The 17,125-nt window shown below is 35.0% G+C and overlaps 1 protein-coding gene across 1 annotated transcript in view; it reads left to right on the forward strand.

Moving 5' to 3' along the window:
• LOC104077722 (DENN domain-containing protein 1B) overlaps positions 1-15,296 on the forward strand; it is a gene marked incomplete at both ends in the record, with an annotated part of 45,446 nt that extends 30,150 nt beyond the window's left edge. Inside the window, 2 exons of the mRNA XM_009579047.1 lie at positions 8,964-9,065; positions 15,206-15,296. Coding sequence (XP_009577342.1) covers positions 8,964-9,065; positions 15,206-15,296 — 193 coding nt within the window. The remainder of the gene's footprint in view (positions 1-8,963; positions 9,066-15,205) is intronic.
• Between the last annotated feature and the right edge of the window lie 1,829 nt (positions 15,297-17,125).

Here is a 17,125-nt window from a genome sequence, read left to right on the forward strand (position 1 = left end):
TTTATGAGGGTGGCACATATTGAGCCTATTAGAGATAAAATCGTTTATCAGAAACAACTTAGAGATTCATTTCATCTGTCAGTGCAGATTCTTTTCCTATGATATTTGCAAACTACTGATAGTAGTTCCATTTGATAAAATGCATTGAGATGACATTGGCTGAATCAGATTCCAAGGATATGATGTTTGGTGGTCTGATGGATTCACAGAAATGTTGAGATTTGATAGGAGAAAATCATCCTTGCTTGAGGCGTCAAGTTTGTAAAACTGGTGGGTGTGTGGGTGCATGGGTGGATGTTTGTTTGGGGGTGAGGAGGGCGGTGTATTCTGTTGTTGCATAAGGAACTATGTGGTATTCCTTGATGGAAATGGATGGGATAGTTATTAATTCCAGATGAGGCCTTTTCCTGGAGGAAACATTAGAATACAGTATGGCAGGGTCTTTCTTCTACCCGAGTGGTTCTCTTACGGGTAGTCTTTTTTGCCGTGAGCGTTTTACACGCTAGCTGTCTGTGCCACTGACAACAATTGTTATTGAGATGAAAAGTAACCCATGCAGAAATGAAGTAATGTTTAGTTCAAGTATTTGTGTTTAGCAGTCTATATAATTTGCATACTACATTGGAACGACTGTACCTGTTTTCAAAATTGCTAGAGTTCAACACAGTACTAGTTTCATTAAAACAACTAATTCCAACAAAACAGATAGTTGTCATTTATTCCATAGTGGCATTACCTGACATTGCTTCAGGAGGGGTTATCTAATTTGTTCCTTAGTCTAAAGGTGAGGACACTGGTCTGTATCAACTCATGGCAGCTTGCAGTAAGAGCTGTTAAGTCAAAAAGTGTCTTAATCTACATTCGATATATGCAAACAGAATGATGTCAGTCTGGTTGACGTCCTTACCTCTGTTCTGACCAGAAATAGGCTCCAGTCAGTCCTTTGTTTTGGTAAGTTTGTTGAACTGAATGTGCAAGTTCTTTAGCATTCTGTTAGCATCTCTGTTGAAATGAACTCTCCTTTTAACTGATTTCCATTTTATTTCAGTTTATCTGTTGGCATGTCTGAGATATCTACATTTGCACTGTATTGGAAGTAGTGCACCATGCATCATTTCAACTGGCAAACATTTGTCAAAGTGACCTTTGCAGTCTTTCTTTCTGCATTATTTTCTTTTGCAGGGTTTTTTGTTGTTTTTTGTTGGGTTTTTTTTTTGGCTCCACTGATTGCATATAAGAGAAGATATTTATGAAACCACTGTGGCCTGATGGTTTGTTGTTTTTTGTTTTTTGGTTTTTTCAGATACGTTATTTCAGAATGTCTTAACAGGCAGAAGTCTGCTGGCAAATACCGGCATATCTTGGATTGGCATCAACTTGTACAAAGACAAAGCATATTTAAAAAAAAAAAAAGTGTAGCTGTTATTTTGAGCTGTGTTCACATTGTTTTAACTAATTTTAGTATTTTACAGAATTTTTGTTGTGATAGAAAAATTTATTAGAAGCTGAATTTGCTCTGGATTAGTAGAAACTAAGAGGAGTTGTCCCATGAGCCTTTTGAACTCAGTTTAATGCCTTGTGAATTGGGAAGTTCAAAAAATCAAATCACATTTGACTGTATTAGGACCATTTGTCAGGAGTCTCAAAACTTGTGAATTGTTATTGCAAAGAAAATACTACCCTTTGTTTTGGAGTCTCTGGTGCTAGATCTAATAAGGAAATCTAAACCACAGCTATGGGCTTCATTTACATTCTTTCAGGAGCTCACGTAGTATTCATGTGGAATATTTGTAGGGAGTATACTTAAATGAGAATATTTTCTATACAGATTTGAAATACTTTTGTCGTATTTTCAGAATCAAGAACTGAGAGGTTTTGAGTACCATTTTTAGGATTGCAGACATCCTGATGAAAAATAAAATAATGTGTTTGGATAGTTACTGATTGTAAGTTGCAAAATATGTTTAAGTGAACTATTTTCCTTGCAACAGTGTGTTCTGTATGATTTTAACTTGAAACATGAAACAACTGTCATTAATATTCACTTTGAGTAAAGAACAGCTTTGATAATGTCTGTACTCATCCAACACTTCTCTTCACTCCAAACGCTGTTCATCACACTGAACACTCATTCTGTGCAACTGTTTGTTTTCAGCATAGGACAGATTCTCCTCGGTATAGCAATATGTCTTGAACAAACGTCTAGCAATTATTGGAAAAAAAATGATTGGTGAAAGGGAAAATGGGAAGCTTCAGGGGTCTTAGAAGGGGTTCATGGGACTCCAAAAGACCATATGGAATATTTGACTATTCTAATACAGACAGGAAATATGACATGCAATAGGTAAAAGTGATCATATTTTTTTGTGTAATAAAAATCTTAATCCAGTAAAAGGTTGCAAGAAAAGTGGAAATAGTTGTTTTTTCTGATTTAATCAGGATACTGAATTAAAGAAATCAGTCAAATTGATACAACTGCCAAAAGTATTTTTGTAATATGCTACACTTTACATTAGCAAGTATTGCATAATAGGAGTGGATCTGTAGAGCAAAACATACAGTTGGTGCTAAGGACCTGACATCCACACAGTGTGCATTTCTAGCTTTATCGTGGTTCTTATTTTAGGTTCTTATTTTAGTCTGGTGTTGAATACTGAATACCCATGACTAGCTGGAGCTCATTTTCTGCTTTAGTTTAAATCCAGAAGGAATCTAGTTAATGCATGGTAGATGGGGATAATTGAAAAAATTCTTTATACGACCTTTTTTACTATCTTATCACTGTTCCAAAATTTTGATAGGGAAGAGAAAAAGAAAATAAAACAGATTTTTATCTTTATTTACTTCACTGTCATTTGATAAATGGCCAAAAAATGATCCAGAACAAAATTGTCATCAGTGGAATAGTGAATTAGAATGTTTTTGTGTATGGTCCCATTCAGGTAGAGGACTGCAGTCCATTTTGATAATGTGCATGGCTTTTAGTGGGGGGGTGTGGTGTGTCTCCAGCAGTGCAGACCTACAGCAGTGGCAATGAGGCCATTCAAACGGTTTTGCTATAAGGAGCCCTGGCATATAGAAGGGCAAGTGGTCAGTGCCTGGTTGTACTCACCCAGCTAGCAGCTGCGGTATGAGCCATCGCGTGATGTGCAACGTCAGCGATCACAAACGTCAGTTTTGATCACAAGAGTCTAACCCTGCTGAGGCATTGCAGTGATCAGTGTGTTGTGACGTAAGTGCTTCTTATACCATGTAAATGCATATACAAATCCAAATTATGTTTACTTTGGGTGGTCAGACCTTAGCCTTGAACCTTTTGTTGCTCCTATTTTCCTTAGGTAGTCCAGCATTTGGGAATTTATTGTGGAATAAGATTGCACATGTTGTTCCATGTTTCAGAATTGCATGCATAAGCGGGAGTTAGATACAAAGATTGCAAATGTGCAGTTTGTGTCATTTTGTCAATCAGTGTATGTGCAACATTGTGGTTTTTTCTGGCTATTTTCATTTTACACGTTCTTCATGGGTCATTTTTAGGTATCCTTCCTTATATCAGACAAGAGCCATGCCAGTCAAACATTTTAACAACTCTGTGGTGGCTAGGGAAAACAGGCCTTACACATGTGCTTGTGCAAACCTTGCAAATGAAAGCAAAGGCTTATACATTTTTTCCATTAATCATATAGATTATAGTCAGTTAATAAAACACTATATGATGTAAAGAATTTAAACAGGCAGTATTTCCACTGACAATCTATGTCTGGAGAGGGAAAGGTAGGTAAGACAATGAGGAAGGACCAGAAGAATACTGAGTATAGAAGTATTCACCATAATAGAGATTAATTTTAACATCATCAGGAAAATAAGCAAAGCAGAAAAGCTGTTTGCTCTTAGGCAGCAAACATCAGGAGGATATATAGGTGTGATTTTTAAATTTTTTTTTTTAAAGGTAATTCATCATGGCAAGACAAATACGTTTCAAACGTATTTCAAATAAACAAATCCTCTTACTTTATGACACATCTATTAAAAGATTATGGAATATAAGCAACGATAACTTATTTTCTACCTTTGAAAAATGGGCTTTTCTTCAAGAATTAGCTAACAAAAGATTAAGTTGTTGAAAAAAAATCACCTCTTTTGGGGAAAAAGTCCTCAAAGCTCTTGATGTTACAAAAAAGAAATAAACCCAGGATAACTTTGTTTTAAGTTATGATGGTTGTAACATCACTCATCAGAAATTAAGAAATGAAGAGCAAAGGCTAATGGCTTGCTCTGGAATGCTCAGCAGTAGGAGTTCGTGGTCTCATCAGCGCGCCAGGGGTGCTGAGATAACTTCCAGCTTGAAGATAGCACAACCTGTCAGACCTCACTTTAATTGAATGCTAACTGGAGTGCTTTGGGCCAATATTCACACTATTTTAAGTAGTGACATTGGCTCTCCAACAGATGCAGGTATTGTATTCAATATACAATAGAGCAAAATAATACAATTAAATGTTATGTTAGGAAAAAATAGGTATTTTAAGATTCAGAATGCACCTGGATTACTTGAGAATGCATAAGTAATGATTGCTTAAAATTGAGTTTCAAAATGAAACCTTTTCAAGTACAGGTATCTCTTGAAATGGGCATTGACTTGTTTACTTTTCCCCCAAGAGTTAGGAATAAAAAGTACAGCAGGGTACTGTACTTTCTCTGTAGTAATGAGAAAGAGTAATGAAATGCCAGAACATAGTTTGTGTTTAAATCCAGAACCACCCTGTGTAATATCTGTTACGACTATTTATTGTGACTTCCATAAGAATTTTATTTTACATGTTGAAAACCATATTGTTTAATTTGTCTTAAGGACCGTAGTAGTCCTTAATTGAATATAGATATTGTATTAATAGGTGTTGTTGTAGGTTTTAACTGTGACTATAAGAAATATCAGCATATCTGAATCTTTGGGTATATTGCAAGAAATTTGCGCATTTTGCAGAAATTTGTTTGTAATTTTAAATGGCACCTTCCTGAGTAGAATCATAGGTCATACTCAGTTATCCCCTGGCCTTTATCTCTGAATGCCATGACAACAGCTGAAATTTCAGCTTTGTACCTCCTTGATTTTAAACAGAGGAATTTTAATAGCAAAACCAAAATGGTGTTTAAAATTTTGGGTTTTTTTTAAAAAAATAAATTGTACAAAACTGAAGAAGCTATGCCCATACCTTATACTCTTCATGCAACAAGCGAGAGCTACTATATAAAATGGTATTAATTATAGCAATTGTGCAAATAGTTGGTATGAGTCATCTCATGCTAGAGATATGAATGTTTTCTGGAATAAAGAATTAAAATGTTTGTACTTCTTGTTCAAGTTAAATAGCACTAGATTTAGAAAGCACAAACATACCTTCTAATCTAGATTATTTTTCCTTTTAAAATGATCACGCTGTTTTAGCTCACTGTTTTCACTTTCCATTGAGGTCTGTATAAATAGCTTGCTTAAAATGTGAATGTAGCCTAGAGTAAGAAAAAAAAAAAGCAAACTATGAAAGGGGAAGAAAATTCTATAGCAACTGTTGTTAAAAGGACAGATATCTTGTTTGGGCATAGATTGTTTAGTCTGAGTATTAGCTGTCTACTTTTCAGTATAGAGTCCCCACTGGGTTTTGATCGAACTTGTTTTGAAAGTACATTGTAGATCAATACGACAGGGGCCATTTGATGGTCTCGTAGTTAAATATCAGCGGAGCATTCCTCCAAAACTCAGTTTCTAAAGGTACCCGGTTGTATTTGCAGATATGAGAATGTTATAAGCTTTATGTATGAAAACTTCTAGAGCTATTGTTGTTTATATTGATTCAGTAATTTATTTTTTAAATAGCACTTCAGAAGGCTTCGTGTTTACAGTAATAATCTTGAAGATTTGTAAAGGTTTTATTTGGAAAACAATTCCGTTGTTCAGAGCCTTGAACAAATAAAAGAGCTAGGAGTTAATTGTATTATTTAATGCAATTTCAGTAAAGTTTAAAGCAGATACCTTGAAAAAACTTCAGTGTAGAACTTCTGCAGGTTTCAACAGATTTTCTCACTTTCATGTGCTGAACAGGTAGGAGCTTTAACCCTACTCAAATTTTTAAAGCAACCTTGCTATCAGAAGGTTCAAATAACGTAGATGACTTTTGGATGTGAACTCTTTATAGATCTAAATAAATTTTCAGCTAAGGAATGTTTGGTTATTCTGTCTCTGAACTGTACTGATAAAGGAACAGATGCACCAATGCATGATTGCTTGCTAAATATCTGAAGCATCCAGTGATTAAAGGAAAGTATTTGGGAAACTATTACAGCCGTGTACTAAAGATGTGTGTTGAACTACCATTTCCTGGCGTTCTGTTACGTGGCTTGGGTGGGAGAAGTGCCGTCAAGTAAAACTATCTGACTGCTCTCTCTTCCCAGGCTGATGTGAAAGGGAGAGCAAGCACGCCTGTTTTCTCTTCTGCTGGGAGATGATCTCTCCTTTTTCATCTTTCCCAAGACAATTGGGAAAGTGGCAGTGGAGGCATAGCTTAGTTTTTATTTTTCTAAATAGTATATTTTGAAAATACTATTTTCTCTCTTTGGTCCTAAAGTTAACGTTTCATAGTAGGTCATGAACCATCATCTAGTCAGTTCTGCACTCCCACAAAGCCTCTGTATTTCCAGAAATCATTTCTTTGTCTAACAACAACAACAACAACAAAAATATATATATAAAAAAATAAGGAGTTATAATTTGCTGCCTTGCAATTTTTTGGAAGAACAACAGAACTGAGAAGAGAGTCTGCCCTCAGGAACACTGTGTCTTGTACCACCATATCTCACTGGAGACTATTTCATTTGTTTTGATGCACTTTGAATTTGCTAAGTAGCTTGGGGTCATCTTCTTAAGTCTTTAGGAGCTCAAGAATAGCTAATGTGAAGTGGGTCAGGAAGGCAGTGCTATTTAAAGTATCACAAACATTTCAAGCTATTTGGCAGATCCAGCATGTCCTGTACATGTACAGTGTTCACCAGTTATCCTGGGATAAGTAGTAGGTGGAAAAACTTGGGTGCCTCTCCTGGAGACTTGATTGACACAGTGCTACATATTGTGCTGAGATGGGTTTGCATGTCACAGCATTCCAGCTACCCTTTGAAAGGGGAAGGATTACATTAGGTGAATGTATAGCTTCTAGCTCTTCCAGTGAGATTTCTTTTCTAAAGAAGTAAGGATGTAAAACTTAAAAACAAGTTAAACATGAACTTAAGTACTTTGCTGAGTAGAATTGGACCCCTTAAAAGAGAGACTTAAAAAGAGGGAAGCTTTTGATAGTATAAGAATGGGATTTTAAAATGACATCACAGTGTTTTTACTGCAACATTTCCTTGGTTCATACTTGAACTGTTTAAAAACAAAGTGCAAGGTGTAAAGAGCAGTTGAAAATTACTTAGAGCTACCCCACCAAACTCACCTAGGTCACATGCAGAAAATAATTTGTGATATTCTGGAAGCACCTAACTGCACAGTCAGCCAGAATGATAGGAAAATGCGTGAAATAGCATGTGGGTTAAAGTTAAACAGGGTTAGGAGCAGAAAGCTATGGTGATCATGGTCATGAATAAATTTGTCTTTAAAGTGGCTAACGGAGCTATTGTGAAGATCAGTATAGCAGCTGTCTGATCTTTTTTCTTTTGAATGGCTGAGGTGTCATTTATTCTGTTGTGGGACTGCGCTGTATATGAAGCTTTTGGGTAGTAAAATATTTTATGGTAGATTTAGGTGTGGCATTTTGTTGGATTCCAAATTTTCTGTCTTTGAGACCTTTGGTAATTGTTTCTAACCTGGTACTTAGTTCGGTTTTGTAAACTTGGGTGAGAGGCCTTTGGGCTTTCTGATGAAATCAGTTCATGTACCTTGATCACTACACAAACTTTGTAATGTACCTATCCAGTTAAGTCAAACAGCTTCAAGAATTTATCACAGAGTATTGACAAGAATAACAGAATTGGAGAGAATGCTCATCAGAAATGTCCAGTGGTCTGTGCACACTGAAGACAGCAAATTTTAAATGAAATTAGGGAGTAACATAGGAGTCAATTTGAATGTTTATAGATAATCTCGTTAGCATCTTTTATTTTTAAATGAGTGCTGTTTTCAATAATAAATTTTTCAACAAACGCTTCATTTTCAATGAATACTTCTTTCATCATCGCAGTGTTTTGGTGCAGGGTTTTTGGTAACTATAGGCTATGCGCTTTTCCCATGTTGGGGAAATACATTTTATTGTATCAAACGTTAATCTCATCTATTCAGCCTTTCTCCATAACAATGTTCCAAAAAGTTTGTAGCTTTTGTTTTGTGTAAAAATAAAATAGATATGTATTTCAATAATTTCCTGTTAAATAAGCAGTATATTTATCAATCTTCTCATGTTTTGGTAGAATAAATACAAAAATAATTTGGTGCAGATACATGTTTTTGGACTGAATTAGAGTTTTGGTTTACTAGTCTTGCTGGTTTAGCATGCCAGGGAGCCAGAGTAATCCTGAACAATAATGCATGTTAAATTATTTGAAGCAGTGGACCTGTTCCTCCGCAAACTTTGAACCACTTCCTTGAAATTTTTAACGAAGAGTGCTATAAAGGTAACATGAACCAACTGTAAACCACTTACTTTTTCCTTGCGATGTGTATTTTGTAGACTGACTTCATAAACCAGAAGTTCAATTGCAACGTGTATTTTGAGAACTATTTAAATATTGTATGAAGATTTTGGTCTTTTTTGTGGTTGTCTACGTCTTTTTAATTGGATGCATGTTTATCAAGATTGCTTGAAAGGGAATGTTTGTATGTATCGACAATTAATAAATAAATTGTAATGGAGAATTTTAAATAAATCAGCATATTTGTATAGTCTAGTTACTATCTAACTTTTTCTGTTTAAATTTTTTAGGGAGAGCCTGTAACTTTCTGTGAGAATAGCTTTGTGAAGCATCGTTCCAGTACTACTAAGCAGTTCCTGGAAACTGCTGTTAATCTTCAACTGTTTAAACAGGTATGAGAGGGTAAATGACCCATGTTTAATGATTTTCTCTTAAAACATATCCATATTTAAATACATTTTCCTTTCTGTCAGCTTATGAAACTCTGGGATAAAATATAAGTACAAGTACTTTGTGTACAGTCAGTCATCCCAGTTTTGTTGTATTTTTAAATCTTCAGACATAGGTAAGAAAGGCGGGGGGGAGGAGGGGGCGAGGTAGAACTCAACAAAAAAATAACCCCAGGGTGCAGAGCCAGTGCAGCATCTCTTCAGAGCCAGTCAGCAACTCATCTAAACAAGAAAAATCATGGATCTCCCAGCTTGATGGTTGAACTTCATTTTCAGCTCTCTTGGCTCATGACCAAAGAACCTGAACAACGTAGTGCTTACTTAAATTGAACTTCAGTGGCGTTTTATTTAAAAACTGGATTCATACTGTAACTGCAGTTTTTATTGCTAGGCTTTTTGAAGTATGCACACAGAGAATGTTACAAGCCCAAGCCATAGGGGTGGCCTGAAGAATATTCTAGCCGATCTGTTAATACAGATTTTGAACTAATAGAGAACAAATTGTTGAATGTCTGGTACATCTCAGTAATAGTTTTATTACAGTCTTTGAAATGATTTTTTTTCTTTGATTTTATTCTGTAACTCTTTTTTTCCCCCTTTTCATCACATGACCCCATTGCATCAGGAAAGGAAAATCTGAATGAAATGAGGACATGCATAAAAGTATATATTTGCCTGCAAATATCTGGAATGATTGAGGCACGGGAGTTCATGTTTAAATAATCTGGTGGACTTCTTTGAAGATATACTACCATGATAGATAAGGGAAATTCATTATATGTAGAATCTTCTAATTTTCAAAAAACATTTGGTGTTAATCAGAGGCTAGCGTCTAAAGAAAAGATTTATGCAAGGATGATAGTTTGTAGAAGTCCTGTGAAAATATTTTTTTCCTAATTGCATAAAAGTTAAGGAAATACTGATCATAGAATTGGGCTCCTTTAATTTTACTGTGTTTTATTTTATACAATAACAAAATGTACATAAAAATATAAAATAATAAAGAAGAAATCTGAAACCTTTTGAAGTATCCAGCATATATGATTGAAATGGAAAGAAGTAATGGAGTAAACAGTGTTGTTTACATTTTGCATATCTCAGTGCGATAAGCTAGCATGAAACTTTGTAATAGAAAGCTGCCTACAACCAATGTTTCTAAATCGTTGTCACACTACTACTACTAAAGCAAGATCTTCAGCTGTAAGAAAAAGATTTAACTCCACTGAAATGAATGGGCTTGTCAGTGTGGCTCTGTACTTACCCATTACATTTTAATATGTGTTCAATTAAACAGAATTAGTTTACAGTTTGTTTATAGCCTGTTTTAATTTTATTTCAACTAAGGGAAATAATATATTTTAGAGGATTAGGAAATAGTAACAATTTTGATGATGTGTGTGGCTTAGTAGTAGTAGTAGGGTTTTTTGCATTCCTCTAGTTTTTGTTGCGAAGGTTACTCCTACTTTTTCAGCTAATCCTTAGCCCAGCTGCATCTTCTCCAGCTTTTCCCACTGACAAATGAGCTGTTTTCAAAGTTGTTTGTGTTCAAAAAGACTAAACTGTATTTTATTCTGTTCTGGAAAATCTTTTAAGCAGAAAATAGTTCTTAGAGGCAGCCTTAAGCCTAGACCAAGCAGAAAATAGGTACTTTAAATGCACCATTTTTGCCATAACTGACAAGTAAGTTTTATTTGTGCCACTTTATAAAATCCTTCTTCTGTCCTTTTTTCTTTGTAGGTTTTTAATCTTCTCCCCCTCTCTCCTACATTAAAACACGTTAATTCCTCTAATTTAACCACTCTCTTAATTTTGGAAGTTGTAGTATCTTTTCACCAAAGTACCTGGAAATCACTGTTGGAATAAATTGTGAAATTAATACTTTGTGTTACTCCCATTCAGAATATTTTTATCTTCAACATCATCTGATTTTACTTTGTATTGCATTTTGATGTGCTTTCTAGTAATGATACCCTCAAATGTATTAGTACATGCCAGTCTTCTGTACCAAAATCATTAACTAGCCTGTAAATAGGATCAGTCCCAACACTTACCCTTAAATATCATGACCGGTGACACTTCCAGCCTGACACTTTTTCTTTCATTACAAGCTGTTATCTCCTTTTTGGGCAAGTCCTCATCCAACCTAAGGTTCAGGTATACTGTTCAGGCACTCTGCTTTTTTTTCATCTAAACTAGTATTTTGAGGCACATGCAAGAGGCTTTTCTGTGTTATAAATTCCATTTCCTTTATATAGAAAACGAATTGTCAGAGAATCTGTGAGAACCAGTGTTTTGATAACTCGTATGTTATATCTTTCCATTTACTCATTTACCATTTTTCCCAAAAAAATCTATTTGTAAGCCTCATCAAATTGTTACGGGCAAACTGACAGACCAGCACTTACCACAGTCTTTGTTTTTTAAGTAATGGTACTGTTATTCTTCACTTCAATTGTGTCTCCTTTACCTTGATATATGTGCGGGTTTCCTTAGAATTGTATAACAGAGGTGAAACTAGGGTTTTTTTGACTTAAGTTTTATTCCTTAGGTATTATAACGTCAATTTCTGTATCTCATTTTCATTGATACCGTTATTTTTGTTCCTTTATTCAGCATCATAGTCTTTACTGAAAATTGAGACAGGGTATTTGGGGCGGGGACCATGCCTAAATTATCTTTTAGCCTCAAACCATTCTCTCGGACTTATAAATTATGGAGATGCCTTTTAAATCAGGTTGATGACTTCACGTTTTTGGAAGTTGAAAGGACTGTTTATATTGCTCTGAAACAGAATACACCAAACTGTTTATGCAAAACATACATTTTCCAGGAATTCATAGAAGTAATTTATGATATATACCCTGATATAGATCACAACTATAAGGACGTGTGAAGTTCAATTTGCTGGCTTTAGTTTTCAGAAGCTGTCTTCTGCCCTGAATAGATTTAATTTTAAAAACCCTGGTTATCATTATTCTTAAACTATTAGGATATTTAATTATATACAAATATTTTTCTTAAAAAGAAAATAACTATTACTTATATATTAAATATTCTTATTTCCTGATTTAATATTCTGTATATGACAGTGTTTCTTCAGATTGAATATTTGTTCTCTTAGACTGTATACTTATGTTGCTTCTTTTCTTACTGTTTTTTTTTCCGCATCTTTGATATTTGTATTATTATGTATGCTATCTGTTTGTTAGCTTTTCCTGAGCCTTAGAAAGGCTTCCCTTTAATTAGCGTAACATGGAAGGCAGCTAATCTTTATTTCAAGCTGCAAACATAAGGAATTAATAGTTGCATCTTATATGTCAAATAGTTCTGATGAGTGTCCAGGGAAAATATTAATTTATTCTTAGAACTAGCATGAATCCTAATGCTAGACTAGCTCGTTAAATAATGTAATTGTATAAGTAATGTAATCTGCAACATTTACTGGGATTTGTTCCTAAAATGGTGGAAAGTGCTGACTAGAAAAATAAATAATGAATGCAGTATTAGGACTTGAAGAATCATAAGCCTTTGAAAATTACTAGTAATTTCAAATTTAATTTACAAGCTTTGTGAGTTGAGCTCTCTTCTTGCAAGCTATTGAGCTGTTATTGTGTGGAAATCACATTTGTGATGTTTTCTTCGCTTCTACCAATTTTTTGTTTTTAATAATGGGTGAATTGACTTGGAAGTTTTACTCCTGCCTAAATAGATGCTTGGGTCTAGCTCACAAACATCATCCTCCTCCCCCACACTCCATCCTTTATCACCTGTGCAACAAGATCTTCTGGAGTGGATGTGGTCTATATTTCGTTTTTAGAATTCAAAATTATTTAAGGATTATGGTAGTTCTGTCTTTAGTCAGTTTAAAATCCAAGAGTAGCACTGGAATTACTTTTCATTGAAAGCAGTAGTCAACCAAGGGCACTCTGGATCTCAAAGTGAATGCGTTTCTTGAAACAGCAGGCCCAGATTTTTTGAGAGAGTGTGGATTTGAAAAAGGAGAAAACCATAAAGTGTATGTGTGATTCCACATGCTGTTCCTTTCATGTAGCAATTTAAGTGCAACCATTAACAGTAACTTACTCAAAAGTAATAACGACTACTACCACTACTAACACTTACCATTTCCTTTAAATAATGTCTCCAATATCGTTTTGCTAACAGTTCTGTTTGTCAGTATTTACATTAAATACTCAGTTGGAGTGATCCTCTAAAAACTAAAATTCAGCCTTCTGTTGATAGAATTTTACCAAATGATGAGTATGTCCATAAATCTTATGTTAGTTTATAGTATGGAATGAATTCATAACTTTCCCAAAAGAGATAACGTCTTACAGTTCAAAGGCTAGGGATGGGAGGGGGGGTTGTGGTTGGTTGGTTTTTTTTTTTCCACAGCAGTAGCTAAAGATGCTCTTATCTCTTTTTCTTGCTGTGAAATAATCCAGTGATCCCATAGTGGTGTGACCATGAACCAACCTATTTGGAAAAAAGCCAACTTGGAGTAAAATGAAAAAATAAGAAGGAATTTAGACAAGAAAGAGACAGAAATGGTTATCTTCATGCTTGCCTTATTCTTGCCGCCGGAATTTTTGTACTCTGAGAAAGTACTTTGTTTCATGTCGCTGGTCTGTTTGTTGACAAGCATCAGATTGTCACTGACACTGTTTGGATAATCTGTGGTAAAATATGATATAGCCGAATAACTAATTTTGGTTAGTTGCTATGTACTGTTTAATACCAGTGAATAACTCTTAATTCTTGTTAGAAGATGAACCATGTATAATTGGAAAAGTGCTTCCTCGCTTATCTCTCAGACTTGAGTTAGCCTTTTCAAAGCAAAAAGGGAGGTGTTGCTTCTTGAAAGAATTTTAAACCTTTAAGAATGTGCTCATTGTACTTATTTGAAGCCTTTTAATTCTTGAAAAGAATGTATTCATTCCTTCTGAAAGGTTTAATCATTAATTATCTTACTTTGACTTTTTCTGAGGTATTTGAATCATTTTGGGCTTTCTATATACACTTATATGTGGATGCAAATCCACGTGCTCATGCAGCTGTAACCTCTGCCTAAGGACAACTGTTGCAATATGCATCTGTAGATGCAACTAAGTAAGTGTTAGTGGTTAAAAAAAGAAAAGGGCAAACAGGTGTGGTAGAACTTAAAAATACAGTGGTGTCAACCCTGAACGGTGCTCAGTCAGGTGGAGAGGATTTTAGGGGTCTGCCTTGGCATCGTACCTCACTTTGTTGTGGGACTTCATGGATCACATTCCCATACACTTAAATGAAATGTCCTTCGAGCCAGTTTGCACACTGCAACTAGAATCCAACTTGCTGCTACCACCATTTCTTAAGCCAAGCCACAGCCACCTTCTGCTGTTTCTGTGTGGATGGTTTTGCTACAATTTCCCTTCCACACACTGTCCTTATAGGGTCATTTTTCCTGTAAAACACATACACTTTTGATGGACCTCAAGCAGACATCGTAGCCTATCGTTTCTTTGAACTGGGTGTGGTGAAATGTTTCCAGTTGTTCTAAAGCTACTTTCTATGCACAAGTTCTACTTCGGACCCATTGATGCATATGCAGAAAGGGATACCATAGGGAGGTTTGTTTATGTTCTTTTGTTGATGATACGAAGTAAACTTACGATTTCAAAACAGAACATCAGGGAGTGTCTCAGTGATTTTTATTTGATTATGATTACAAATCCAAATTTGTCATTTGTAAGGAAATTAATATATTTTCATGCCACTAGAAAAGCAAGAAAAGCTTGAAAGCTATTTAAAATATTTCTGAACAAACTGATGTGTAATTTCATTGAGTATAAAATTTTACAAATCTATTTGTAAATTTTGCACAATACATATAATTTACTTGATATGTATAAAATACTCTGATATTTCTGCTGCTCATAGTTGCAACTGCTCTTGCAAAATCCATCTAAAAGCAATATATTATCCATAAGCCACATGTTGTCTTGAACATCCATATTCTGTTATAATGTACGCACTGAAAACTATAACACTGTATAGCAATAGAAGGGCCAACAAAGTGTGACTTTTTTTTTTTTTCCCTTCAGTTTATTGATGGTCGGCTATCAAAATTAAATGCAGGAAGAGGATTCTCCGATGTTTTTGAAGAAGAAATCACAGCAGGAGGCTTTTGTGGAGGTACAGAATTAATTTGAGTGTACTTACTGATGATGCTTCTTTGGGAGCTATTCAACATGATGATCTTCTCAGGATGTCCTGTAAATTTTAGAAGTCATTAATCTTATTACTGCTTCATTGTATCCATTCATTCTTGGAAAGGTTTTAGCCTTCAACAAATCACTGCTGGGAAACATACTATTGTGTATCTAGTTATGTCAGTATATTAAATGAAGATACGTTGTTTTAATCCAGTAAAATAGTACTTAGATTTTAATATATGATGAAATATCACTATATTATTTACATTTTTAACTGCATGTTTACATAATGTGATACATTATATGTAAACGGTATTTTTAAAATAATTTTGAAATTTGTGCTGCTGAACTTTTTCTAGATAGTTATGTTTGCCAGAAACACTTCTAGCTTTTTTTACATCTAATTATTTCTGCAGTGCAGAAATCAGAGTGATTTCCTGAATTTTTAGAGAAATTTGCTTTCTCCAGCAAATACGTTACTCTAAAAAAGGGGGGAAAAAATTTAACATTTGTATCATCTCAGAAGGAACATTGAAAGTTTACCTTCTTCATAAATAAAACTATTATTCTTTGTGTTGTTTCCCTCAGTTATGTTCACTGACAATTGTTATAACACTTTTCACATTAACTAGCTTACAAAGTTAACCCATATAGAAAAGCGTGTGCTGAAGCCATTGCTGAATATTCCAGGATTGTTGATTGCTTTTCTGTTAGACATTTATTACAGCTATATTGTTATTTGAGGTATCATATTTGCTATCAAAATATTGGATCAAAATGTGCATGACAGCACAAATACAGTTTTATGGTCTTTAAAGTAGTGTAGAAGCTTTCTCAGTAAATGGAGGTTATGTGATTTGAACAAATCCACTGAGTTGCATATGGCAGCTTTAGACGGTCTTCCTTTGCAAGACTACCCTTAAATGGGCATATTTACAGAGGAGAGGATTTGGCCCCCACGGAGAAATCATCGAGTGGTGCAGAGCCATCTTCACCTTCTGTAAAATACCTTTTTTATGCTCAGAGTACATAAATTCTCGTGTTCAAGATTTTCACTACCTTCTCCTGCCCTCTGTGTCTTGTGCTGTGACCTAGCACATCATTTTTTTTTTTCCTTGATTAAAGTGTGGTTAGTTATGCAGAGATTTATGTCCTTTCTACCTTTTTAGGGTAACTTACGCTGCTCTGTAAACAGATTTTAGGCATTGAGCATCCATAATTCAGATAGGTGGTGTCAGTATTCAGAGTTCGTTCACTAACTGCAGTTAGGGGGTCAGGAGGCTGCAATAAAACTGCAATAGAAGTGAGATAAAGCTTGTTTCTTGGCTGCGTGCTGGCAGCCTGTGAACCATGTCTCACCTGGCTCTGCTCAGGAGGGAATGCTTGGCTTCGCTAGCAGTTCTCAGTTAGATTGCACTGCGTGCTTACTTTTCAAGTCAGGCAAGCTGTATATTGCCAGGTTGTGGACAAATTGCTTAGGGCACATATTCAGTATTTACATAACTGCTGTCTCATTATCGTTATGAAGTGCAGGGCTAACAATATGTATGCAATTGAAGGTGACATTTTGTGACGCTAATGGGGTAGAACTATGATCTCTTTGCGGGATGAACTCCCATCAACTTTATCAGGAAGCCCAAGGTTTTAAAAAAACAGGTGAAACTCAGCCTTCAGAAAAGTCACAGAAAGTTAGTGTAAGCTACAAGCTGTTAAAAGGACAGGTGAACATATTCTTAGCTATAGAGAATATAATTTAAAAATTACTGAATCAAATGGAAAGTGTTTCTTCAAGTAATCTCTTTTTTAATT

Source organism: Fulmarus glacialis, unplaced genomic scaffold (assembly GCF_000690835.1).
Source record: "Fulmarus glacialis isolate BGI_N327 unplaced genomic scaffold, ASM69083v1 scaffold43675, whole genome shotgun sequence".
Classification (NCBI taxonomy): Eukaryota; Metazoa; Chordata; class Aves; order Procellariiformes; family Procellariidae; genus Fulmarus; species Fulmarus glacialis.